This window comes from Toxotes jaculatrix, chromosome 8, assembly GCF_017976425.1.
Source record: "Toxotes jaculatrix isolate fToxJac2 chromosome 8, fToxJac2.pri, whole genome shotgun sequence".
Lineage (NCBI taxonomy): Eukaryota > Metazoa > Chordata > Actinopteri > Toxotidae > Toxotes > Toxotes jaculatrix.
This window is the reverse complement of record NC_054401.1, coordinates 699,521-727,296: the sequence shown is the minus strand read 5'-3', so window position 1 is coordinate 727,296 and position 27,776 is coordinate 699,521. Positions and strand designations below refer to the sequence as shown.

At 44.2% G+C, this 27,776-nt stretch overlaps 1 protein-coding gene across 2 annotated transcripts; it reads right to left on the bottom strand.

Annotated features, from left to right (window-relative positions):
• Positions 1-27,776, bottom strand: LOC121186035 (collagen alpha-6(VI) chain-like). Of its 2 annotated transcripts, XM_041044623.1 has the most exons (39): positions 27,650-27,776; positions 24,699-24,803; positions 23,877-24,458; positions 22,948-23,499; positions 21,577-22,209; positions 20,644-21,204; positions 19,140-19,691; positions 17,954-18,529; positions 16,985-17,557; positions 16,527-16,876; positions 15,848-15,926; positions 15,287-15,432; positions 14,930-15,022; positions 14,527-14,580; positions 14,231-14,302; positions 13,990-14,016; positions 13,803-13,847; positions 13,369-13,422; positions 12,991-13,053; positions 11,708-11,773; positions 11,001-11,054; positions 10,597-10,632; positions 10,450-10,512; positions 8,913-8,975; positions 7,882-7,944; positions 7,657-7,719; positions 7,521-7,571; positions 6,991-7,026; positions 6,844-6,906; positions 6,692-6,754; positions 6,466-6,501; positions 6,352-6,388; positions 6,135-6,146; positions 5,320-5,813; positions 4,980-5,070; positions 3,383-4,036; positions 2,803-2,890; positions 2,296-2,438; positions 1-1,486 (listed from the first exon to the last, which is right to left on the bottom strand). In XM_041044623.1, exons 1-39 carry the CDS (start codon positions 27,684-27,686, stop codon positions 1,320-1,322), a joined length of 7,497 nt encoding a protein of 2,498 aa, XP_040900557.1. In that variant the 5' UTR covers positions 27,687-27,776; the 3' UTR covers positions 1-1,319. The 2 variants fall into 2 exon arrangements, with proteins under 2 accessions (XP_040900557.1, XP_040900558.1); XM_041044624.1 differs by lacking the exons at positions 1-1,486; positions 2,296-2,438; positions 2,803-2,890; positions 3,383-4,036; positions 4,980-5,070 and having other exon boundaries at positions 5,486-5,813; positions 6,103-6,146.

The window sequence follows — 27,776 nt, the reverse complement described above, 5'->3', positions numbered from 1 at the left end:
TGAGAGCATTCACACAATTCAGTGCAGAAAAACGGCCTCATATCATCATCATCATTACAGCTCCGGCATTAACGCACATCTTATTTACATCAGCATTTCACTGCTGCAGCTGGTTGAAGTGGAACGAGTATTTTCATTATGGATCCTGATTATTTTCTTGATTAATCGATTGATTGGTTTATAAATTTTGTCCACACCTCAAAGTCATCAAAAAGAAAGTTTAAATAATTCAAAGGAGTTTATGTAAATTCACATTTAAAAGCTGAAAACATTTAGTATTTTTACATGAAAAATAATGAAACTGATCGAATTCATTTTCTGTCACTCAGCTGATCAATTATTAATCAATTAACTTTTCCAGCTGCACATGTACATATTGTTGTTATGCAAAATCTTTATTTGTAAAGTCACCAAAGCTGTCAAATAAATGTAGTGCAATAAAAAGCACAAAACTTCCCTCTATCATGTACTTTAGTAGAGTGCTTGAGTAGATCCACAACTGTTTTACAGGTGTTACAGCAACTACTTAAAGAACACTGAGCTCAGCCAGTGAAGCAGCTGTGACCCCTCTGACCTAAGATGATCCAGCACTACCACTCTGCAGTCTGCACACAGATCTCCGCTGTGAGGAAACCTGCAGCACGCTGCTCTCAGGCTGCAAGATCTCAAATCTAGTGATTTGCCGCCACCTTGTAAATTAAAGGGAGAACTGCTCGGTTCTGTAAGATGAAACTGGTCAGACGTCAGTTTAAGTCTACTGTACATTACTGTATAGTCTTGGGCCTGATGCAGTGTAATCAACAGAACAGTATATACTTCATCTTGCTTCCATGCAGTGATGAGCAGCTACCACGGATGATAACATGACATAACATGATCCTTTACTTACTGAATCAGACAGCACTCAGCATTAATATAGATTTGTATAAGAAACTTGTACAAAATAGAAATGTTCCTGACTTTGGATGAATCACATGACCTGTTTTTCTGTGTCTGGTCAGTAGCAAAAATAGCACCTGATCTCATAAAGACGTTAAAAAAAAGAAACTTTATGAAGCATTTACACATGAAGGTGGATGAAAACCAAAAACACGCCGCCCTGACAAAAAGCCCACAGGTCAGCGTCACTTTCAGGGAGGCGTTTCCACGGTTGGACTGCTGTGAACTCACTCAGCTGTGAACTTGGCTTTTAAATCCGGATGTTTCTCCTTGAAGATGCATGTTTTTGAAGGGTTTCCAGATTCATGCTTGGCACAGAATGTCCGTTTTCTTTCATCGATCTGCTGATGTCTTGTGACGCCTCCTCTTCCCCATGACGCCTACATCACACAGAGGTCCTCACACTCCCTCTGCGTCTCGAAGCGGTTCCCGTTGCCGCCGCAGCCGCTGTACCAGAACTGCAAACATTTACCCTGACTGCTGTCAAAGAACCACATGAGGGTGTAGTTCTGGCAGCTGCCGGGGTCCTGTCTGAGCGAACAAGCATCTGGATGAAGGCAGGAGAGAGAGGTTGTTGTGAGCATGTCACTCATCTCTTTGCTTTGCACCAACAGGTTCTCACAATAAAGTCCTCAGAATTTAAGGCAAAAAAATGTATATATTTCATTCATTTTCTATTTGATTCCATGAGACATGAAACTTTCTGCAGACAGATAATTAACTGCAGTCAATATAATGCCAGAGTCCTGGACTACCAAGCAGGATGTTTGGTCAGTGAGGTAAGTTCAGGTTTAACTCTGGTTCTCAGGGTTACGACAGCGGCTCACTTCTTACCGGGTTACATCACCACGGTAACTTATGCTGGATGGCTAAGTTAAGCAGGTTAACTTCAGAGGACCAGATTGAAACAGCTTCTAAAACGGACGGGGAGTTTCTCACTAAATAACCACATCATTAAAGTTCCAGCTTCACGTGACATGAACACAGGTTCTTTAACGGGACAGAATTCCTGACGGTGCTGATGCTTCTTCTCTGATTCCATCACTGCAGCTCAGAATAACCTGAGGAGACTCTGTGCCCACGATCGTTCATTAAAACTAAACGTTTTGTTTTTTGGTTTTTCCACATGAACGCGCTCGTAGCCAGGTAAGCAGACCCAGAGTTAAAGGAGCCAGTGGAGAAGCAGCTTTGTAGCACAGGTGATCCATGTTCAGCTCAGAGAAGCCAGATAACAAAAAGATATCCTGGGTATGTTGAACTTGCTTCGTAGTTCAGGCCTCAGGTATATTTTAATGCAGCCCTGATAGAGAGTGTACTGCTTGTGTGTGTGTGTTTGTTTGTGTGTGTGTGTGCTACCGTTGGGGTTAGCTGCTGACAGTGGCCTCTGGTCGTGCCCTCCGGTCAAAGTGTCGGTGACTTCCAGTTTTATGGCCTGAGTCTTTCTTCCCGTCTGTGCCTGAAACTCTTCTAGCTCATCCTCAGGCTCTGCCGACCCCTGACTGGACACACAGCCGCCAGATTCACTCATTCATGTTCACATTTTTCTGAATAACACGATCAGAGTACATGAAAGTCAGTCAGATTCTGCATGGATTTACCCACAAAGCTCATCTTCTTAAAGCTGCGCTCATCAATACCTTATATTAATGGCTGATTAAGCTTTTGATCAACTGTGTAGAGTGAAAGGATTTTGCTTTTGCTTTAATCTGCAAAAAAGAATATGGCCATATTTTTCATAACTGCCATGTTAAAAAAACAAAGGAACAAATTCAGCCCAGTTTGAATGTAGATTTACAGACCTGTTATTTCTGCTATCCTGTTTAATTTGCTGCTGTGTGTAAATCCTTAGGAAGTGTGAGTTACCCGTTTACAAGTGTCAGTGCCTCTTCTCGGTCTTCCAGCCGGCTGCAGGTCTGTTTGAATGTAGGAGGAGGATACGTGTTCACTCCCTCTGAAATAAGCGAAGGACAAAGACATCGTTGTTGTTAAAAATGAGTTAATTTAGAAACAATATGAAGAAAAGTGTTTGAAGTTTCACATGAATTTGAACTGGACGATGAAAACAAACGTGAGAAAACTACAGGGCTTATAAAAAGTATTCACTTCCTCTTCTGTTGCTTTTATTAATGGAATCATGGCAAATATACAGATGATTTCACTAACTGTGAAACTACTAGCACCGATCAGCTGGACCTGTTGGATCAGGTCAGTCACTTTAAAGGGGGATGAATGTTTATGCAATCACTTATTTTACATTATATTTTTGATTAATTGACATCACTTTGTAGAAATCTCTTTTCACTTTGACATTAAAGAGTTTTCTTTTTTGATAAATTATAAATTATTGTAAATAAATGTAAAAAAAGCCAAATTATATCGACCAAAAGGGAAAACCTCCAATGGGGTGAATACTTTTTTAGAGGGAACCAGAGTGCGGTCTTACTGTTGAGGGCAGAGAGGAAGACTCTGAAGAAGCGCTGGGCGTAGCCCTGCTCTTCGGCCTGTAGTCTGCTGACATGGATCAGGTGCTGCTGTACGGGCAGACCGGCCAGCTCCTCCACCTGCGTCCGATTGTACCGATCACCCACTGTCACCACAAACATGGCCACCCCCTCACACTTGACCTTCTTGGAGATGTACGTGAGTCTGGCCCGGTCCTGGTAAGCCGTCTGGGTGCCCACCACGGCCAGCAGTGCCCTCCTCCTGCGGGGCTGGCTGGCCTTCAGGAGCACCTCCCTCAGGGTGAAGTCCAGCGTCTGTCCCAGAGCCGAGGAGCCGCCCTGCTGCTGCATGTTCTGGATCAAGTGCGTCTTCATCCTGTTGTGGTTCTGATAGGTCTGCAGGCTGAACTCCACCTTGGGAGCCCGGGTGCCGCTCTGCTGGACCACAGCCACCCGGGCCCGGTTGTCAGCTCGGCGGGGCTGCGAGCTCACAGCCAGCTGTTCCACCACAGAACCCAGCAGGTGCTGGGCGCCAGCGTACTCATCAGCCTGCATCTCCCTGGAGCTGTCCACCACCATGACCAGGTCCACATTGACGTCCTGAGGCTGCACTGGCTCCTGGATGAAGGCGCACTCTTCAGCACGCCTGCAGGGGTCTGAGTATATAACAGAGTAATCATCGAGAAGCCAACTAGCTTTGAAGCACTGACAGACCTAACAGTTTACAGCACACACCCTGTGTGTCAGAGACATGGGGGAGACCTCGTCCACCTCTGTGGTGGAGGCAGCTAACAAGCTCCACAGCTGCACAGCAGCAGGAGCTGAATGAGACTCGCCCTGAGATAAGGCTGTGAGTACTGCTGGGCTGCTCTGGTTGATGATGCCTGCTCAGTGTCATGGAGTTCACATACATACACGTGGGTGGGAACACCCATCCAATTAGTGGAGTATCACAGCCAATGGCCGGGCTGGGATTTCATATAAACAAAGTGTCAGAGGTTCTGATTGGCCACAGTCAGAGGAAGTGAGGTGGTGAGATGTAATAACCATTTAAATGTGGGGATAACTTGAACGCTGTGAGACAGTCTCTTCTTAAAGACATTCTGAATTTGCTGAATTTGGTTGTTAGCATAAAAAAACTGACAGAGGTGGTGAAACAGACACAGCTGACCCACTATGGACATCGGACAGATGTGGAGGGAGGAGGTTTCACACCATGCTGACCCCATCAGAGTCAGCATCTCCAGGTCTGAGGCCAGGAGACGTGGTTAGATGGTGAGTTGCTTCCTTCAAATTCTAAACTAGTTGCTGCCACAAAAGAGTTAAAGTATCTTGGGGTCCTGTTGTGTCGACAGGCACATGGAGCAGACGGTCACTGCGAGCTGAAGGAGCAGCTTCAGTATCCACACACGAGCACAGACTCTGGGGATCTCTGATACGACTTTGATTAGCAGGATGTCTGTGCTCAGCCAGTTTAACCTCACAGCACTTTGTTAGCACAACCCACACGAGACAAACAAGAAGAAATGAAAAAATGAAGCACATTCATTCAGAATATTATCAGTGATTATTATAGTTAATCCGTGAACGAGTGCTTACCATAACAGATGGCACAGTTCTTGACCCTCCTCAGGGGAGCAGCCATGTCCCTCCCCATCACTGTAAAGATGGACCTTCTTGAGTCATCAACCTGAGATGAAACAGTCTGTCTTTATTTAACGCCAAATTTCTTCTAACCAATCAAAAAAAGCTCATTTCTTCAGGGGCTGAAAGCAGAGTGTGTAAGAGGACGTGAAAGCTTCTGTCACATGATAAATTCAGATCCCCTCCCCAGGTGAGACCCTCAGGTGAGTGTCTCACCTGAGTGAGTGTTAATGTGATCAGACGGAGCTAAAGTGAAAGTGGGATCCAGTTTATCAGCTGCTGAAGTCAAACCTACCTCCACTGCTCGACTGATTTCGGCGTTGCTCTGCGCAGAGATGATTGCTGGTATTATGTTCAGAGCCTGGTACTCCATGATGCTGGTAACAATGTTGGTACTGTCCTGGGACGGCCCACAGGAGAAAAAGACGGCCACCTTCCTAATCCTGACTCCTGCACGGACACGTTTGAAGACGTTCTGACCCACAAAGCGCATGGCAGCCCCCAGCTGGCGCCGGTTTGACGTGCGTTCCTGGGCGATGTTCTTCACCAATTCGATCAGCTGTTTTTTCTGCCGGTAGTCCTGGAAGCGGATCAGGTACTTGGTGTAGGCGCTGAATCCCACCACAGCGACCCGGGCTCCTGTGGGACAGTTGCTCTCGGCAACGGTGATGTCCTCCAGCAAAGAGAGGAGGGCGGTGCGCTGCCTCTCGAAGAGGGACGGGGGTACGTCCTGGGACATGTCCAGACCGAACACCAGCTCGGTGGGGTAGGCCGGGCACTCTGTTTCAGCTGGAAGAGTTCATGTTGAAAATAAATCAAGAGGAAACGTATGCACAACGTATGCACAACATATGTACAACAACACATCACTGAGGAACAGTTCAACCACTTTCCCATCAGCTTTTGTACGATTTCTTCTCTCCGTCCAAAATCAACAGTCACACATGAGAAATGACACTGAAGCAGTTCAGCAGAAAGATAAAGACCGTGGAGATAAAAGTTTGATTTCTGCCTGATGATCTCACTCGTTTGGCATCTCAAGTATAAATCTGACCTTTAACCTTTGTACTGTACTCACCCCATCGCTCAGAGACACAGAGACATACATACCAGGAGAACATGCTGTGGAGAAGGAAAACGATGTTCAGCCGCGGCTCAGTACATGCTGCAGTTTACTCACTCAACCACTCTGACGTTACTGAAACACTTTAACGTGTTTAAAGTATTAAACTATACTTTATTACTTTAAACAGAATAAGTGATTAACAGATTCATGAAGAGGCTCAGAAACAAACGTCTGCTGGGCTGAGATTTCTCCAACACTTACCGCAGTTATTTCTGATCAAGTCGACCAGCTGACAGTCCTGAGACAACAGAGAAGATGTTCTGTCATATTCACAGAAAAATATGTCCCTCAGTGTCAACAGGTGGGCGGACTTACAGAAGTGTCTCTGCTGCCAGGTGGACCTCTGGGACCCTGGACGGACGGAGAGGAATGTCAGTGACTGTCATGCTTATTTAACACAGTGATTCTCCATAGAAGGATTTCAGTGACCTGATATTCAGATGCAGTTTTACTGTATGTTGGTGGAGATCAGATCAGATCAGATTAGATGAGCTAACTGATGTCTCCTGCTGCCCTGACGGTGGTTTGATTCCACTCTTACCCTGTGTCCTGGACGTCCTGGGTCTCCAGGCACGCCCGATGCTCCCGGCCTGCCTGAGTTTCCCTGAGTCAGAAAATAAAAGAAATAAAAATCACTTGTGACCCAAAAATAAAGTAAAAAAAATATATATATACAAGTATGCTGTCACTCACGCTTCGACCGTAGTTCCCTTTGCGTCCTGGATATCCTTTAGTTCCACTCACGCCGTCCTCACCCTGAGCACAAGAAAATTCCAACATGCCTGTTTTTCATGTTCTGACTTATTTAGATTTCAGTTCCTGGAAAATGTGTGGACTTACCAGTTGACCTGGGTATCCAGGAAAACCAGGATCTCCCTACAGAGAAGGTAAGAATTAATAATCTATGGGAAACACAGCTGTCAGGAGGATTTTCTAATTCTCAGAGAGTCTGTTCTTTTTATGCGTTTTGAAGTTGTGCACAGAAAAATCTGAACAGAAATGACAGAAATAAAAACAAACAAACAAACAAACGCCTGGCTGGCAGCCTTCAGCTTTGAAAGAGCACAGAGGAAACTGATGATGAAGAGTGGAAACATCAGGAGACTGAACCCTCCTCACATCAACACATCAAACTAACAGGAACGTCAGGTTTTCACCGTGTTCTCCACATGTTCTTCATCATGTTCTCCACCATGTTCTCCACACGTTTCCACAGTCGGAGCTTCGACTGCAGCTCTCTGAATCAGCTCACCTTCCTCTGCTGTGGTGTAATGTTTATCTCCATCAGGCAGTCAGATCATGCTCACTCAGCAGGAGAGGAGGGAAACCAGACTGAACGAGATATTTTAAGTCCTTAAGGTCGACTCTACCTTGGCACCTTTGGATCCTTTAGTTCCATAACCGTCTCTGCCATCCTCACCCTGAAACACAGTACAGCCGGGCTGAGTCTGGACTATGAATCTGTTAAACATTATCTACAAACACAGCAAATGTTCAGCTCCCTACCGGCATTCCTCTGGGTCCCTGTGGTCCTGGAGCACCCTTCACACCTGGATCTCCTGGTTGACCCTTAAACAACAACATGAAGTTCAATCCTCTCTGCGCTGAGCTCAGAGTGAAAGCCACTACACTCAGCTGCCAAAGCCAGAAGTAATACTGATGGGCCTTCATCTACTCTCAACACGATGCTTCTGATGATTCAGATGAGATACAGGAAATGATGTCGCACACCTTCTGTCCATTGGAGCCGCGACGTCCAGCTGCTCCGGGGTCTCCGGGTGGTCCATGTTCACCCTGCAGGAAAACCGACAGAGAAAACGGAGTCAGAGTCAGACCAGAACCGAAACCACCACGCTGTTCATCGCGGTCACCGCTGACCTTTGAACCATTGGAGGTTTTTCACTGGACCTAAGTTTCTGTAATTTTAATAAAAAGTGGAAAATTGTGGCTGTTCTAAAACTTTGCCCAGGAATTTATCCGAGCTGAAAAGTGGACCCAGGTGTATTTTCATCAATGATCAATATTACTTCCAGTACAACTATGAACTCGCTGACTCAGCTCATAAATAATGACGGTGCAGGCTCAGGTCAGCATATCAGAACCAAACAGACCCAATGTGAGATCGCAGTGAAGAAACGGGGGAAAAAAACTTTTAGCTGGAATGAAACAAAAATCAAACAATAAAAAACAAATGAGAATAAGAAATTTTATAGCTGCTGTTTTGAAAAGAAACTTTTATTATTACCCGTCCCGTTCATGTAAACACGTTTTCTTCCCGGCTGTCCACATGATGACATCACTGTTACTGAAATATGTGGCGTGATTGTACTTCGAAGCCTAAAGATGTTGGACTGGGAGCTGAGTTGGACTGGATCTAAATGACTCTGCATACCTGAGGGAGCGGTGGTGCTGATGGTGCTGCACAACCCACCACCTACTCACAGAAGTATCTTTGTACAGCTGAGAGCTTTTCCTGTCCTGTTACACTCACAGTGTGTTACACAAAGAAAACGGGCAGCTCATGTTTCCAGATGGTTCCTCAGAATATTTTGTCTCGTGTCCTGGAATACCTCTGACTTCCAGTGTGAATACGTCAGGTTCACTTTTTTTTTAAATCCATCTTAAAGCAACACTGACCTGCTCGTGTGAACACTGAGACGGTTCCTGGCTGCTGTAACCACTGAACCCTTCCTAAAGCCATTTCAATGAAAAACAAGTAAATACACAGACAAAGCAGGACAATGTTGAGCTGATGTACTGACCTGAGGTCCAGGAAATCCAGAGATTCCTTTCGGTCCTGGATCACCCTTGTCCCCTCCGGGTCCCTGCAGAGACAACATGCACCGGTTTGGGACGGTGCTCCATACACTCGAAGAAACAGCAGGTAATCATCCCCATGTAACTGCGGCTGTTCGTCTCAGCTGTTCCCAGCTTCTTTTTCCCAACCCTGCAACGTGCTGCTCTAATGAGCCACATTACTCAGAGAAAACAGGTTGTGGTTTAATCCTCTAATCAGCTCATTTCTCCTGAAAACGCAGTATGTTTCATAAAAAGACATTATCAGTGTTAGAGGAAGCACTTTATGCTTCAGATCACGCCTTCACTATATAACACTGTGGAAAACCCACACACAGCTGATCTGTCTGACCATGGCTCACTCACTGATGTCTGTCTTTAATTCAGATCTGGGAGCCAGGATCAGGGTCACCAGGTATAACCGGGACAAATCCTGGTGGGCAGCCACGTCGCGGTGGTGGACCATTAAAAAAAAAATCCATAAAGTTTTTACTGGGCCTCTCTCCTGCACCCATCATTCACGGCGAACATGAGCGAGCGCTGCGGATCACAGCCAAGTTTCAGCCCACTCCGACCCGACCTGAGAATTCTGAGGAAATCCTTCTAAGGCAAACTATGATCTAAGAGCAGGGGAACTGGACAGCAGAGAGCAGAACTGTTGGCAGCACTGTGCACTATTTTTCTTTTCTTCTTACTGAGAGACAGAGACACATGGTTTCCCTTTTCATAAACAGCTCCCCTGGTTTTCCATGGAAGTCTGTCCACCAGCCAAACCAGTCACCACACTCGCGCTGCCAACTCCAGCCTCCTGAGCACCACGTGTACACTGAGTCCACATCCTGATCCACTAATCCTTATCAATGTCTCTTGTTGTTCTGTAAGTGCGTTTGTGTGGCGCATCAGTGTGTTTGGCAGAGGGACAGCTGTGTGCAGCTGTAAACGAGCCATCGTTTCATCCCTGCAGAAACAAACTGTCTGTCTATCTTTGGACGTTCACGCGGTTTTCGCTGTGTTGGTTATTTGCTCCTTCACAGTGGATTTAAGATGAAACAAAGACTATGAGGGTGAAGGGCTGTCCACTCAACATCTGTTGGAGTTTAGAGGGCTGGTTATTAAACAGGCCATTCCCGTCACACAGCCACAAACATGGATGTGAACACCACAGAAAAAGACAACAGAGAAAGTCAGAATTAACTCGTTCACACGGACATCATAAGCACCGCTCTGACAATACTGAGACACACAATGCCTGTTTCCACCAACACAAACAGAACACCACACCACACCAGCAGCTGCAGCCTGGCAGCTACAGAGGAGATCGGCATGAAATTCAGTACAAACATCCATGGATCCAGAGGATGAATCATCCTGACTCTGAGTGAAAGGACGGAGATGTGCTTCAGACACTCATGTTCCTCACAGTCACGACGAACTGTGACAACTTTGATGATGCACTGACTTTTCAGAGAACTTCCTCAGGGGCTCAGCTGTCCGATCACTCACCTGAGGACCAGGAGCACCTGGTCTGCCCCGGAGTCCCAGAGCTCCTGGCTGACCGGGTGTACCCTGCAAAAAGAGGGCACAACAGTACAAAGGGTATTTCATGGTATTATAACAGACACAGAAACTTTGTTTGATCTCCTCTCTTACCTTCCCGCCGGCAGAGCCTCTTCTTCCATCTGGACCCTGAACAGAAAAAAAAACCCAAATTGAGGGATCCCAGAGATTTGACAGAAACCTCACACCAACAAAACAGCAGCTCAAGCCCATCACCTGTGCTAACTGACTGTCAGGTCAGTTAGCACTTAGCACCTGACTTTACCTGTAACTCATTTATTCTAATTCACAGTAAAAACCTGCCTGAAATCATCACAGCCAGTGGTGCATCCCAAAACTGTACTTGAGTAAATGCACTTTCCACCACTGCTCACAGCTATGAGGTACAGTATGTACATGTGTGTATTACCATGTCTGAGATCATATATAGCTACCCTGTACACGTGTAGACACAGAGGAATAAAGCTGCTGTAGATGTGAACATGCAGAAATCTCACCGGGTATCCACTGACTCCACCCTCACCTGAACGCCCATCTGTTCCAGGTTGACCCTGTGGATTTAAAAACACAGTGATGAAGGATGGAGACGGTTGCATTAACAACAGATAGCTCAGGACAAATGCTGATAAATGTTTTGTTGGAGACGTTCTTGCAGAGTAAAATTCCAAACCCTGAACACAGACGTGTAGAAAACTGGTAGCTGATGTAGCTTGAGGTAATTTAATTAAGAAGTTCCTTTAAAAAAAACCAAAAAACAAAACTTAAAACACCTGGAAACAGAAAATCTGGACCTACAGAATTATGTTATGATGAATAAAAAATAAATACAGCGCCTTGGAAAGCCATGAGGACCAACACATAAAATGTTTGTTATTCAGTTTATCTTAGTATCTCAGTTAATGTGGGATGAGGATATTCTCGTTCTTCCAGTTTTCACAGGTCTGGACCGCCTGTGAATTAACATCATGTCTAAAACTGATAAATAAACATCAACATCTGCAACCGATTGTCTTAAATGTCTTGTGCGTGCCACTGGTTCCTACACGAGGCGCCATACTTCTAACTTCACACCGCCGTGAGTCCGAGGCCTGGTGTGGGTCTTTGTTCCTTACTCACCACCTTTACCTGGCCGTCTGATTACCTGGTGCTGCCCGGCTCCTCTTCAGTGCTGCGACAGACATTTGCATTCTGTGATGTGTCTTACCGGTAAACCTGGGTTCCCGGGGTCTCCCTTGGCTCCTGGGGCAGTATTGTCGGTACCCGGTTCACCCTATCAGCCGAAACACACAGACACAGTATTAACTCAGTCACAAGATAAACCTCACACAACATTTGGTTTCCTCCAGTGGAGCTTGCAGCTGTGTTCCAGCTGTGACTGGCTGTACCCTTGGGCTGTGAGGCTTTCTCACAGGAGACAGAGCAGATACTAAATTTAAAGCCATTTAATAATGACCTCTGGCAAACGTAATGAGCTGAGAAGCAAATTGACAATAATAAGATGTGACTTCCTTTTGTGTGCCAATTTCCTCCAGAAGCTGCAGAAATTCTTTGCTGGGATCTGCAGGCCTTTGTTCTTGGTTCCGGGGTTTGTTGACTGGATTCGTCTGATAAAATGATCTTTATTTCAGTCTGAACTCTCTTTCATAAAACAACAGTCCAACTACTACAGGTCCCTTAGTAGCATTTGTACAACAATTTATGCACGATCGTTAAACCTGTTGAATTTCTGCCGTCACATGTCTCTCCATGTCTCCTGAATCTGAATGTATGATAGTTTCTCTTGAAGTGCAACAATTCTGGGGTCGGTTTACTTTACTTCTTATTTTCAGAGTCCAAAGGTGGCGATGACAAAGAGCCTCTAACCACTGGTGAATTTCTCAAACTCTGTTCAAGATTTAATCTTCCCAGCTCAGAGAGAGAGAGGAAACTCAACACGCTGAGACCGACCAGTTTTTTCTTTTTTCTTTTTTTTTTAGAGATAAGCCTCTTGGGCAACACAGGAGGTGCAGTCGCAACATTCTTAAGCTCCGGCTCCGATCTCTGACCAGACTCAGACCGCAGAGGTCTTCACAGGCAAGATTTTGGATCTGACCCAAGACGGAACCGTGGAAAAACCCACGTGAACCACAGACCTGGTCTGAGGGGGATCTCAGGGGCAGTCGGACCGGACATCGAACGCACCTGATAATAACTGAACTGATACAAAACGTGGCTGAGCCAAACAGAGAGAGGACTATCTATAAATCATCAGTTCATTCAATTCAATCAGCAGCAATATAATAATAACAATGATTATGATAATAATAATAATAATAATAATCAGGAGTCACAGCAGGGCTGAACACTGTTCCAGCAGCTCCAGTTAATGAGAACATAAATCTGATCAGCAGTTTCACAGATAATCAACATAATAATGTGGACTGTTAACCCCCCCCCCCCCCCCCCCCACCCCCACCCACCAGACACATCGAAGACACAGATACTCACCGGATCTCCTCTCAGTCCTCGCTGTCCTTTCAGCCCAGCCTCCCCTCTGATACCTGGGATGCCCTGAAAACGACAGTTCAGCGAACCAGTCAGTGAACTGAGCTTCAGTCACCACAGTGAGACAGGACGCTCAGCGTGAATGACCAAAACAATAGAAAGAAGTGAGAAAAACAAGATTTGTCATGAACTACCTCAAAATATCTGTTATTCAAATCATCTTTATCAACACACGACATCGTTACGTCCAGCTATAAATGTAATGAGGTTTTTTTGCAGTGCATTAAAAGTGAATGAAAATGAAGAGACACAACACAGACACAGGAATCAGTAGCACCACGCAGGGAGATGAACATAAACAGGTTTTGTTTGTTTGTTTACCTGGTTTCCCAGGTGTCCTTTCTCTCCTGCAGCTCCATCTAGTCCCGTCGTTCCCTGTAGGCACAGAAACACAAACAGCCTGAACAGTTTCCTCACGCACTCCAGAGTTTTCCTGTAATGTTTTGGTCGACAGAAAATCGATCTGTGATAATGGATTTGTTGCAGGAACGTTCCAGTTCGTCCGCTGTGATGATTCGCTGCGTCTGTTTTATCTCAGAGTAAACTGAACATCTTTAGGACCGTGGGTCAGACAGACCAAGACGTGAAGACGTCACCATGGGTCTTTATATGTGAGGGGACGTTTTATTGACCAAACTGATAACTGATCATTTGTGGAAATAGAAGATAATTGGCAGATTAATCAGTAATGTAAGTAACTGTTTGTTGCATCCTGTGGCTGTTGCATGAACAGATGCAGGTGCCGGCATTCGTACCTGTTCTCCATCGATTCCGTCCAGTCCGTCTTCTCCGTTCTCACCCTGCAGTGTTGGAGGACAAGCTGCTGTTACACCTCACGCTCTGCTCTGTTAGTAAGACTCGAAACATCTTCATCTCCAGTAGATGCAGCTCTTCACATTTACATCTTTGCTTAAATTACTTTTGACTGTCTGAGTCACTCACCGTGTCGCCTGAGGTGCCTCTGCTGCCCTGCAGACACAAACAACAGGAGTTAAACACATCACCAACGTCTCATGGCAAATGAAGACATGTTTTTATTATGTACTATCACAATGTCACAGTACAGAAGCCTCAAAGGTTCAATTTTCAACATTTCACTGACACAAACACATGAAGACTGTGGCCTCTTCTTACTGCCACTGGCACAGTCGCCATCTTCAGTGTTAATGTGCTCGTACTGTACCTTCAGTCCACTGGCTCCGGGACAGCCCCGGAGGCCCTGAGGTCCACTTGGTCCAGGGCGCCCTCGCTCACCCTGCAGCGACCAAACAAAGCGAGCGGTGACAAAGTGGACTGAACAGGACTGAACAGGTCCCGTTCAACATGTCAAATTTCCGTGTGCACTCTCCTGTGTGGAACACTCATATTTTCAGGACTTCATGACAAACTTCAGCAGCAGGATACAAATCTTCCACGATCATCAAAAACCTGACCATCAAAGCTGGTATGGTCGCTGTGTGGATTAACTGAAGCACTTACCATGACTCCCTCATCTCCCACAAAGCCTGAATGACCCTTCTGTCCAGGCAGACCCTGTTTATAAAACACACACAGCAGTTTCAGTGGCAGAAAGCTCGTAAAGTCTGTCTGTCTTCTATAACTGCACCTGAACAACCAGTGTCCCTGAGGACAATAAGTTCACAAACATAAACTTCCTCCACTTCCTGAACACATAAATAATTATCTCCCAGAAGAGAAGAGTAGAAAATTCAGGGGGGTTAACTCTGAAGTTTATCAGAAGCTGAACTGTTGCTTACTTTCTGAATCCAGTGTGTCTGTGTTTGCTCTCAGCACAGACCAGCCTCCTTACTGCTTCCCAAAACTTTTCCCAAACGTTCTTAACATAATGCACAAAGCTAAGAGATGTGTGTAACCCAGTCACCTTTGGCCCCGGTTTGCCTGGCGAGCCACGGACGCCTTCATGTCCTGAGCATTTGCACATGACTTTGCAGCACACCCTGTGTGACACTACGTCCTGCAGACAGACAGGGAACAGAGGAGAAAACAATACCAGTGCAAGTTTCCTGATTTCTTTCAAACAGCAACAGACAACATGTAAATCAGAGAAAACTGGAGTTGTTGCAAGGTGTAGGTTTTCATTTTTGTGGGATGAATCCAGGAGGAGACTTTTCACCCGGGCTTCCAGTGTGTGGCCAATCAGAACAAACCTGGTGTGTCTGAAGCAGAACGGGGCCTTGAGGCTGTTCACCTGTGCTCAGCAGCAACACAAATGACTTACAATCTGTTTGAGAATGGTGCTGCTGACACTCTGCATGCCGATGCTGAGAGGAAGGTGGTAGCTGAATCCTCGACCAAACTCCACCATCTGCAGCTGGGCAGGGTTACGTGCTCCTTCCAGAGCCACTATCAGCAGAGCGCTGACCCCTGCAGACAATTAAACAACAGATTTGTAGGAGTTCATATATCATTTCTCCCCATGCATTTCATAAGGTACTTCAAAAAACTGAAAAACTGGATTTTAAATGAAGTAACTGTGTCTGGGTCAGGAAGTGGCTGAATGCAAGGATTCAGAGCTTAATTTCAGGGAAGTCCCGAGCAAATTCACGGGAGAGGAATTAATGATGATCCAGAATCAGGCTGAAGTCATGAATGAAAAAAAAACTACAGAGGAGCAAAAGGATGACGAAAGAGAAGACAGAATGGAAAAATCGAAGCAGAGAAAACGTGTTAGCAGAGCTCTGGAATGACTCCAGTAAAGAAATTATAGAACAGGAGGATTCATTCATCAATATTTCTACTTATCAGAACACTGGAAACAACTCTGCCTCCCAGTTTTTACCAGACTTCTGCAGCAGCTCTGCTTGTTGCTCCAGTTTCATCACGTCTTCGTCGAGTCCGTCTGAGAAGATCAACAGCACCTGAAAGATAAGGTCAGACAGGTTAGACTGCTTTTACTGTTTACGTCTGTGGTAAGAATCAATTCTTTCTGACGTGTCGACAAATGATTCCAGTTGTTTTAGCACTGCAGAGTCGGGGGTGGTGGATGAGTAACCCATCATATATGTAAAGAAATATTTTGCACTGTGATTTCATGTTGGTCCACCACTTTGGTCCAGACTGATGTATTTCAACAACTATTTGATGGGTTGCCATAAAAGTTTGAACAATTGTTCATGTTCCCCAGAGGTTATATAGTAATGATCCCCTGACATTTGCTGTTGCACCACCATAAAGTTTACACCTGTGATTTTCAGAGAAAACTGACTTTTCATCTAGAGCAAGGTCAACAAAACCTTGGTTTGTTATGGAGTTCCTGCCAGCCTCAGCTATACTTCCTGTTTATTGCTAATTAGCAACTTTTAGCATGCTCTCGTGCTAAATCATGATTGTGAACATGGTAAACTTTAGGCCTGCTTCCTGCCACATTAGCGTGTCATAGAATGAGGAAGCATCCGTCACACTGAGATAATTTCATGATGACTGAATGGAAACATAACTAAGGATTCTGAGGGACTTACCTTCACATCAGCTGTGGACTTGGTCTGGAAGGTCTCCTTGAAGGCGTTCAGCAGGTTGGTGTTGAATGCGGTAGGCTCTGACATCTGAAGGCTCATCACTGTGTTCACTTCATCTGCGCTGTAGGCTTTAAATTCTGTCTGATACAAAGACGCCCCATCACGATTTACCACTTGGTAGGTGATGTTGGTCTTGACAGGTGCGGTGCCAGCGCAGCAAAGGTGTGGTATTGAGGAAACGTAATGGGCAATCTCTGGCAGGAAGGTCTGGAGCTTGGTGTGGCCACTGACCAGCGTCCCACCAGGAGCTCTTAGAGAAATATCAAATCCCATGGCGATATCAATGCTGCAGCCTGCACCAAAGGAAAACGTCTTTACTTTTCACAGTCATAGACACAGAGGAATATGGTGAGAAAGACAGGGAGACAGACAGAGAGACAAAGTCACACTTTTCAACTCACTGGTGACGTTAATGGGTGGTTCAGGTTTGCACATGGAGTCGAGCACCTTTTTCTTGATGGTTGCCAAGTCTTTGAAGTTCTGCACACTGAACAGTCTCTCTGCGGTGCCAGTGATCTGCAGAAGCTGCAGGTCGTGGACGTCTCCCACACCGATGGCAAACACCTCTATCCCCAGAGCCCTGAGCTGATTGCCTCTATCTTCCACTTCATCATGAGAATCACCGTCTGAGATCAACACCAGATTCTGGGGGATATTAGCAGATTTACGGCTACCCTGTGACACCTCAAAGTACTTCTTAACGTGACGCAACGCCTCTCCAATATTTGTGTTTCCACCACGGTATTCCAGTTCGTGGATGCGCTTGACCACGTCTTCCCTCTTGGAGTACTGGTTGAGGTAAAACTCATCCTTTGGATCACCACTGAACTGTGCAAGTCCAACATGAACAAACTTTTCACGCACATCAAGGCTTTGCACAAGGTCTGCCGTGAAGTTTACCATGATGGCGTAATTGTCTATATTGATACTGCTTGAGTGGTCAAGTAGAAAGACCACGTCGGCTTGGTCACAAACTGTCAAAGCAAACCAGGAAAAGGGCATCAGTCCACTGTGCTTGATGGTACTGTGAAAGTAACTCAGTTCATAAAAAACCTCTGGAAGATCTGCAGCTCTTCATTGCTACAGAGGGAAGTGTGGTAAGTGTGCTGTTGTCCACCAGCAAGGAGAGGGGGCAATGAACTATTAAACTGTTGGAACATGATAAGTACATCAAGCACTAAAATAAACTGAGTTTCTGACACTTCCTGGGCTCCATGCAGAGGTAGGAACTGTCGGCCTGTCACTGTCATGTTTTCCTGTAAATTTGCTGAACTGACATATTTAGTCTTGTTGCAAACCTATGAGCTTTTATATATTACCTGTGAGGACTTAGAACTATTGTGTGTGTCAGTAAATGTGCCATGACTTACCTGGCTTAGTAGAATTACAGAGAGCAGAAGAAATATTCTTGTACAGAGTTTCCAGGGCGTCAAAGTTGTCCACAAAGAAAACTCTGGATTTGTCACCACCAGCCATGATCTCCAGCTCTGTCTTGTTTGCATTTTCCACTCCGATACTGAAGACGCTGATTCCATTGTTTCTCAGTGCTTCAGACGGTGCAGGCAGGTTTTCATGGTCGGTTGCATCGCCATCTGTGATCACCATGAGAATCTGAGGCACCTTCAGTTCTTTTCGGCCGCCATGTTCAGCGTTAAAGTACTGTAACGAGAATTTCAAAGCCTTGCCTGTGTAGGTCCTATCACCTGGTGCCTTAATGTTCATAATTGCATTAAGAACGTCTTGTTTGAAGTCATAGGTTTTTAGAGTAAACATAGACTCTGGATCATCGGAGTAGAGTATGAGCCCAAACTGAGTGTGGGTCCTGCCAACTGTGGTTCGGTTCACTACTGACTGCATGAACGTCTGCATGCTTGTAAACCGTGAACCAATGCTTCCAGAGCCATCCACAAGGAAAATAATGTCAGCTCTTTCAGTCCTCTTACATTCTGGTTGAAGAAAAAAGAACAAAGATTAAAATGATAATTCAAAGAGCTCAATCAAATATTTTAGGAAGTACACTGATTTCTGCCAAACCAGAAGTTAGATGTCTACATTCATACATACATCCAACTCAGCCTATGTGTGTTACTAAAGGTTTGCCCAGGGGTGCCCATGCATTTTCATACAACTATGACTGGGACATGTTTAGCTCAGCTTAGCACAAACTATACAAAGAAAGTATATGTATGTTTGTATGTATAGCTGTGAGCAGCAACTATGTCCAGCAGTTGTTGATCAACACATCAGACCCCTGAGCTGTGAAGTGGAAGAAGGTAAATAACACACATCAGGGGAACCTTTCTGAAACTGTCAGTGCAATGTTCCATTCTATTCAATAAACTTAAAACAAAAAAAAGCTTGGGCACCCCACTGAGTCAATACTTAGAGATTAATGGGTAGAACACATACAGTACAGAATGTGTACAGACTCAAATAAACTTACACCAAAAAACTTAGAAGGTAAGAAAAAACTATTAACCAAATGACTCAGTGCTCCTACAAACTCAGTTTGTTTAATGCAAAGCACTTCCAGGGACAGTCCTGTGCTGCTCTTACCTGTTTCGCAGAGTTTCAAGACCAACTGGCCCTCTAATTTATCCAGTGTATCAAAGTCTCTCTCATAAAAGACCCTTTCTGATGAACCGCTGAGCTTTAATAGCTGGCTTCTTTTGGCTTGCTGCACTCCAATGGCGTAGATCACCACTCCCTTCTCTCTTAGAGCTTCAGCAGGTCTTTCCACTTTATCTTGGGCCTCTCCATCTGTTATAATTACCAGCCTCTTCTTTACATCAGGACGCCCTCCTCTGGTGGCATCAAAATACTGGGACACCTCCGTGATGGCACTTCCTGTGAGTGTGTTTTCTTTCAGTTGCGTCATAGCATCAATAGCATCTGACATTTCATCTTTTCTGTAGTAGCGGGTGAGAGAAAACTCCAGTTTTTGTGTAGTGCTGAACTGCATGACACCAATGTGCACATCCTTCTGCCCAATGACAGGCTTGCTAATGACAGACTTCATGAAGTCTTTCATTGTCTGGTAGCCTTGCTCAGAGATGCTTCCAGAGCTGTCGACCAAGAAAACAATGTCGAGCGGTACGTCTTTGCAAGCTGTGGACACAGAACACAGAAACCTTAGTGTGGTGCATAGGTGTGGCGTTCATCTTTAACTCCTTTTCTTTCAATAAACTAAAATTAGTGAAGATTTTTGAAGATCACTTCTCAAATGAACCCTGTGCCTAAATGAGTGAGAATCCAAAGGGCCTTGTTAGTCTCGCTCAGTCTGGCCATTATACCTCGGCCCAGGACACAAACCACAGACTGCACGAGAAACTGGAACCTCTGGGATGTTTGAAAAGTGACAAAACCTCATTTAAAATCACTTTGCCATTTCTAATACTGCAGATTACTAAAACTCCAGCCCAACTACACAACCCTACTCTCAACAATATGTAAATTGTATGCAAATGGCCATGAATTCACCCACAGCAACATGAGGTGAGAGCAATGCAAAAAAACACAAATAATGAGCATCTGCTATAGAAACTGATGGCTGAAGTTACAACCTTTATTTTTCTTGTTAAACTTACCTGTGTACCACATGTACTTAATGCTAACTAGGTTTCTTCCATGTTCATGATCTTTACAGATACTGTCTTTAAAATCACTTTTATTCAGAAAAACCTCAACTGCAATGATCTGTCCTCTCTATTACTGCAGCCTTATCTGAACTAACCTCAGCCCCTTGTTTGGCCTCTTCTGTTGACATGGTGACGTTCAGCCTATGATGGTCTACGACTTATGAAACATCGGGTCATGTTCAAACCAGAAACATAAAAATAATCTTTGCATTTTTTTTACCCTTCTCATCCAGACACAACAAGTGAACCACACAACATACACTTGACTGAGGTTACGTTCCAGGGACATGTTTTTCAAATTTTGCTGTATTACAAATGTCTGAGTGATTTTAAATAAAGTTTTGTTACATCTAGAGCAAAATTCAGGCGTTCTGGCTTCAACTTGGCTCGGGTTAAGCTGAGTGTAGTTCAGTTGTCCTTACCATCTGAAGCACAAATGTCTGTGGCGATGTCATTGTTGATGGACTTCAAGGCGTCAAAATTATTGACCAAGAAAGTCTTCTTAGGGTCACCTGCCATGCTTAGCAGCTCTTTCCTGTTTGAGTTTTTCACTCCGACGGCGTAGATGATGACACCTTGCTCTCTTAATTTTTTTGCAGGATCCCTGACATCATCTTCGGATTCTCCATCAGTGATGACAATCAGGTACTCTGGCACTTTGTAACCATGAGTGCGCGGTGTTTTCCCAAATTTTGAGGCCATGAATGATAGAGCGTCTCCTGTGCGTGTGCCACCTCCCTCGTGAATAATATTCTTCACAGCTTCCTCCAGCGCTTTAGCATCCGAGTATGTTGTCAGGTCAAATTCCAAACTTGCTGACTTTGAGTATTTCACAAGTCCCATGCGGACATGGTTCGGCCCAATATGGAAGTTGTGAAGAAACTCAGTGATGAAGTCCTTCATGTCAGTGAAGTCTGTGTTATTAATACTTCCTGAGTCGTCCATCAGGAAGAAGACATCTGCTTCTTCCTTCTGTGTACAAGCTGGAAAGGAAAAGCAGCTACAGGAGTTAGTTCTTCTCTCACAGTCACAGAGAAGGTTAAACATGAACATTCAAACTGAGAAATATTCGACTGAAGGATAATTTTAAAGAACAGCTACTTGTGAGTCAACAAATACAGTTTCACACCCTCACAGCACAAAAAGCACGATTGAGGTGGACAGACTGTTGACATGTGACCAACTACACCCTGGAAACTGACCAGGGATTTATGGATTTCACTGTTTACTCTGGGAGCCTATAAATGTTTAGGTTACTTATTATTTACTTTCGTGCTCATGTTATTGTCAATATTGTCAATATTGTCAATATTCATGTAACCAAACAAAACCATCAAAAAAACAATTCTTCAAACCTTCTTTGGTGTCCGTTTTGCTTATGCTGACTGAGATCACTCCACTAATGATGTCTGTGCACAGGATTTTCGGCAGCTCCTGCTTCAGGGGTATCAGATTGGTGAAACTGTTCGCAGTAAAAACATGCCTGGAGGGGGGGTGAGATGCTATCTTCACCAGTTCGGCTTCCTTGACATCTGTGATTCCTACAGCGTAAATGGTAACATTAGCCCGACGAAGACTGGCTGCCGCTTCGCTCACATCATCTTGGGAATCACCATCTGTGATTACCACTGCCACCCGCTGGACACCTTTCCTGCTGCCCGTTGCGACACTGAAGATTTCTTTCTCCGTGAAGTACAGGGCAGCTCCAGTGTTTCTGATACCTTTACTGTTAGGCAGGATATCGATGTACGGCAGGATGCTGATGTACTGCAGGATTCCGGCCTTGCTGCTGAATGTGTTGAGGTAGGCTTGTGCTGTGGCCATCTCGTTATACGTAACAATGCCTATTCGAACTCTATTCGCACTGACATTCAGGCTGCTTACGATCGAGTGCAGGAAATCATAAACCGGCTCGAAGTTCTGGCTTCCGATTCTTCCCGACTCATCAACAATGAACACAATGTCCGCCACATTGGCTCCTCTGCAATCTGTTAAAGGAGTGCAATTATTTACTCATTCAAATATATTTGAAGACAAAACAAATAACAGAAACATTCACGATGTGACTCTGAAAGACTAATTCTTGCTAACAGACCAGTGTACTGATGCTTATGGTGCTGTGAGTGTCTAACAGGCTAGGCAGTTAGCATGGTTTTGGTGACTTACAGTTTTAAATGTACAACTGTTTACACAGTGATATCTACTTTGCATATAACACCTTGTTTCAACAGCATTTAATATCTTCATTTCAAAATGTAGTATGACAGAATAATTCTTAAAAGCTCTGATGTCTTTTGTAAAATACAATAATTATTGCATTTTTATTCTCAACAAACAGTAAAATGAAATTATTAAATTTTCTATTAAGTCCGGAGAAGCTCACCAATGGAGGCAAAGCCTACAAACAATAAACTAGGTATTAGCTGAAACATTGCTACATTGCTTCTTGCTAACAGGCAGCACAGGAAGACAAACGTAAACAGCTAATTTGTGGTTTTTACAGGGAGTAATGTTTTGAATTTGCTGCTGCAGAGACTGATATCTGAGCTAAGGTTACGTTAGCAAACATTAAATTATATTTCAGTTTCACTGACCGGCAAAACAAACTGCTGTTCAGCCCCAAAAGTGCCACAGGTCTCACTGAGATAATGACCTCAACACTGACTCTATGGTAGCTGATACAGAAAATGAGATAATGATAATGGTACCAATGAGAATTTTCTCACCTTCAGTAACGTTGTCCTTTTTCTCAGCCATGAAGATATCCTTCAGAAGAGTCACTCTGGGAGAATCAAATGAATACCTGGCAAAACGGTATATAGCATCCATTGTTGCACCTGCATTCATCCCCAAAACAGTTATCCCTGCTGCTTCAATCATACGAGCCGCCTCGAACACAGGATCATCCGAGTCTTTTCCACTCACAACCACCAGGAACTGTCGGGAGCCTTGCTCTGCACGGCCCCCCGCCTCACTAATGAAAAGGTTAGTGCTGGCGTACTGCAGAGCGCTGCCCAGGTTATGTGGTTCGTCGGGTTCTGGGCTCAGGTTGAAATTTTGGACACTGGACCGGGTCTCCTGCTTGGATTGAAATTCATTGAGAAGGAATTCAACCCTGACATCTTCACCATACTGAGCCAGTCCAATGCGGTAAGCGGATGCTCCAATGTTAAGCTGATCGATCAATTTAATAAGCTCTGGCCTAAATATGGAGAACTGTCCTTGACCTATGCCACTGTCCACCAAGAAGAAAATATCTGCAAACCTGTCCGCCAAGGCTGAAAGAAGACAAAACAGGAAAATGATTGCATTGTATTTACAGTCCAGCACAGTCTGATTATCAGGCTAAAGGTTTCAGTCTGATCCAAACAAAGAGGTTGCTGTTAAAGTGTTAGCACACGCATGACTCCTGTCAGAGCCTTGGCCTTGTCTCGCCCCTCTCTGTGGTGGCAGCCGTATTATTGCTGCTTTGACACTGGACAATTCAGAACCAGTACACTGATGCTTTTTTTCCAACTGACAGCCTACCTACACCTGCCCATATTCTGTTTTTTGGCCAATAGTTTTTCTTGCATAGTTATTTTAATATTTTCATAGCAAAATGAACAAATAGACAGCTACTGTATATAATGTTTCCTCTAATCATTTGCCTTACCTCGCTTCTGACCCACCACAGAGATGCAAACAGTCTTCAAGAGACTGTCTGCGAGCCTCTGCAGAGTCCGGTAGTTGTCCGTGGTGAGGAGGAATTGCTTTGGCGGCCAGTTGGCGATGGCCTGGAGATTCTTCTGGTTGGCTTGTCCCACCCCAATGGCAAACACAATGACTCCGTGCATCCTCAGGCGCTGGGCGGGTGCAACCACATCATCTGAGGACTCCCCATCTGTGATGACCACAGCAATCTGAGGCACCTGTTGGTCAGCTCTGCTCCCTGCCTCTTTAGTGAAGAATTCCGTAATGAGGAAGTCCGGGGCCTTGCCCACTTCTGTCCCCCCTCCTCGTTGGGAAAACCTATCCACTGCGGCCAGCAGTGATCTCTTGTCCACGTGATCCTTCAGCAGGAACTTCCGGTAAGGGGTACCACTGAACTGTGCCAAGCCGATCCGGACTTTGTTGGGGCCAATGTCAAGGGCCCTGATGATGCTGCGGAGAAAATACCGGACCTCCCTAAAGCTGGTGATGCTGGAGGAACCATCGATTAGGAAGACGATGTCAGCCACAGTGGCATTCTCACACACTGGACAGGAGAAGAATAAAGTCAGCAGTGCCTGTTCACAAATGATTATTCTGGAGTAACATCACAGGTCAAAATGTTCCTTCACTGTGATGAGCTAATAAAACACTACTGAACTGAACTGTACACTGCCATTTCTGAACAAGATTTTGAAACGGTTCAAAAAAATCTAATTCACCACTTTCCTTTGAAGGGGAACACAGCAGTACCTGATCTCACATTAAAAAAAAACGCACAACTCACCTGTTGTCTGAGCAGTGACACCATAGGTATACGCTGCTATGATGAAGCTGAAGAGAAGACCCATTCTTCCCTTCATTTTGGGAGCGCTCATGAGTTTTTCTCTTCCTGTAACGCAGATATAACAGAGTTGTTTTGGGACTTGAGTGTGTTGAGGCTGAAGTCAGTTCATACAACTGATGGAATGAAAAACAAAACAAAAAAAAAGAAGTTGAAGCATATGGGAAGTGTAGTTCAAAGAGAGAGAAAATTATAATAACATTTTAATGAAATTCATGAATTAAAAGGGAAAAATGAATGAAATGATTTTTTTTAATTTCCTGAAAGATTTCATTTTTTTTATAAGATGGAAAAAACAACAAAAACATGTTTGTTGTTAAACAGTGACATGAAAAGACTCCTCTCTGTCACCACAGCAGATCAGTGGAACCATTCACGAACAGTCTGACTGCTCAGGACACACCCCTCTGTTTCACAAACACCCAATCAGCTCTGGGAATTAGGCCAAATCCAGCTTCAGTCGCCTGTACTTACCTGTCAGGTGATCAGTAAACGTTCTGGTTCCACAGTGATGGAATCAGAAGCCACAGTAGTTAAATAGTCCACTGAGCAAACTCAGGAATCCTGGATTTCTATTACTTTATAACATACTTTGATGTGAAATGACTAAACTTTTAAAACTAAATACGTTAACCCGATGCACTTTTCTTCACTCTTTGGCAGTAACATATAATAAATACTCAAGACAAATACTGGCTTACTACACATTAAATTACCTTTTTAAGAACAAATAAATACGACTTGATATTTGTATGACACACACTGGTCAAGACTGTTTAAAGAAAGCTTTGTAAAAACTGTATTAAGTACATTTTCACATGTATTCTATTAAGCCCACTTCAGAATACTGCACTCCTGTTATATCCGTAAGAGTAGTAGTACAGCTCATAGTGACTGGACCATGGGGTACAATCAAATCAAATCTGACATTCACAAGGTCAACTGTGGACAACCTGAGGATCGCTGAGCAGATTCTCCATGACAGAAGGCTGCTGTCATTCTCCTCATTACAAACTTTAAACGGTGAAAGTTGAACCGACCACTACGGCATGACATGCATTCAAAACGTTACTCAAAAGTACAAATAAATTAGTATATATTAGTGTGAAAATACTCTAAAGTACCAAAAGTGTAAGTACTCATTATGCAGAATGGCCCATTTCAGAATAATGTATATTATTGGGTTATAATCTATAATTTAACTGATCAATGTATGTTTGATAGAAGAGAAAATAAGAGGAGCAGAAATACAGAAAGCATGTAGGAGAAGATTCAAAGAAACAGAATGAAAAGCATAAGAATAAAAATATCACAATAAATTAAATCTATGATAAACAAAAACAACTCTTTACAAACAAAAGCATGTGATGTTCTTTTTTTTCTGAAATGCTCCCAAAGCAGACGCCTAAACGAGACTTTCACGTGTTATATTTCATCTTTCTAGACAATAAAGCTGTATTTGATCACACGGCACCTTTCTCTTTTTAAATAAGAACACAGAGTCAGAGCAGAAGGTTAACGGCTTCATCACATGAAGGGACCAGTCAATGCTCTGCTGATGACTTCAGATAAACCCCACGGACGGGGCTGGTCCAGGTGTCTGCGGTTAGTTCACCTGTCTGTGATAACAGGGGGACAGTCCAGAGTCTGTGGTTCGTTCATTAAGCTCTGACTTAAGTAACACTGGCACAGAGAGAACTGACAGCGCTGCTGTCCGTGTAATCAGGTTTCAGCTTCTAACAGCAGCTGCTGCAACTGCAAATTTCAACAGTCCATACAGTTTCACTGGTTTTATGTTGCTATGGAAACGGCTTTACACCCACCTTCTATGAACTGTGAACAAACACTATGAAACACAGAGATGCTTCAGTCTCATGTTGGGGAATCGTTTGAGAAAGAGCTGAATGGGAAACATGTCCTGCTGCTGTTTGGCTCCAGACTAACTTCAGTCAGACCTAAGACACTTCAGAGTCAGGCTGAGCAAAGCAGGGCAGAGCTCATTTAGCCCATGAACGCCAAAACTATTAAGCATGAATCTGCCAGAGAGCATCTGAAATTCTGAAATGCAAATTCAAAATCTTCAGCAGGTTCCAGCACACCTGGTCGGCAGGTCAAACCTCTGCAGCAGAGTCTTCTATATTCATGCTATCAGGCCGTTGCAGACCGTTTCTGTATGGAAGGTCTGCAGTTTGAGTTCACTGAGAACAAACATCCCACGTTCAAGCTCTGAGCAGGATTTAATCACTTGCAGCTTGTTGCTATGGATTTCTGCACCAGCTAAACTAAAACAATCCGTCTGCTTCGTGCTGTGGATGATTGTTCCCAACACAGAACTTTACTTGCAGACCCAAATCAACAATGCATGAATTTGTTTCCCAGCACTTTGATTTCCGTCCTATTTAATTTTTTTTTTTTGTAATTAATTTTTTTTTACATGACGTATGTGTTAAAGTATGAGTTCTCGTTTCGTCTGTCCTGTTTAAAATAAATGGTTTAATTTTGTAAACGAGGCTCAGTAATTCTCTGAAACAGCTGCTCACTGTAGTTTAATCAAACAAAAAGAAAGACATGCATTTGTTGGGGACTATTTTCAGCAGTGTATTAATCCAAATTTGGACCGGACGGACACATGTCACAAAACATTAAATAAAACAGAAGGTAAAGTGTGAAATGTGCATGCAACAAGTAACTTTCCTTAGTAAAATAATGTAATTCAAAAATAAGTCCTTCCTGACATTAAAGACACCTGAAAGGAACTTTTAACAAACTGAACTTTGCAGATCTCATGGTGAGTCCACTAAGTCAAATTTCACCACATTTATTTTCTGAGTTCAGCTATTAAATTCTGCCGTTTTGTACATTTTCTGCACGAGTAAACATTCAAAGTCACTTACCAATCTGCTGCTGCTTCTGCTTCAGCTCCCTGTGCATCCAAACACAGGAGTCCCTCAGTCATGTAGGTGCTGCAGGCTCTTTTCTGGAGGATGATGAGGGAGGAGGAGGAGGAGGAGGAGGAGGAGG

Bases quoted from the DNA above. Each gene is read 5' to 3' on its own strand.
- LOC121186035 (XM_041044623.1), bottom strand. From the start codon at position 27,686: ATGCACAGGGAGCTGAAGCAGAAGCAGCAGCAGATTG. The intron at 13,848-13,989 runs GTGAGTGACTCA...CCAACACTGCAG, and splicing joins GAGGCACCTCAGGCGACACG to GGTGAGAACGGAGAAGACGG. The intron at 2,439-2,802 runs GTAACTCACACT...CTGTGTGTCCAG, and splicing joins GCACTGACACTTGTAAACGG to TCAGGGGTCGGCAGAGCCTG.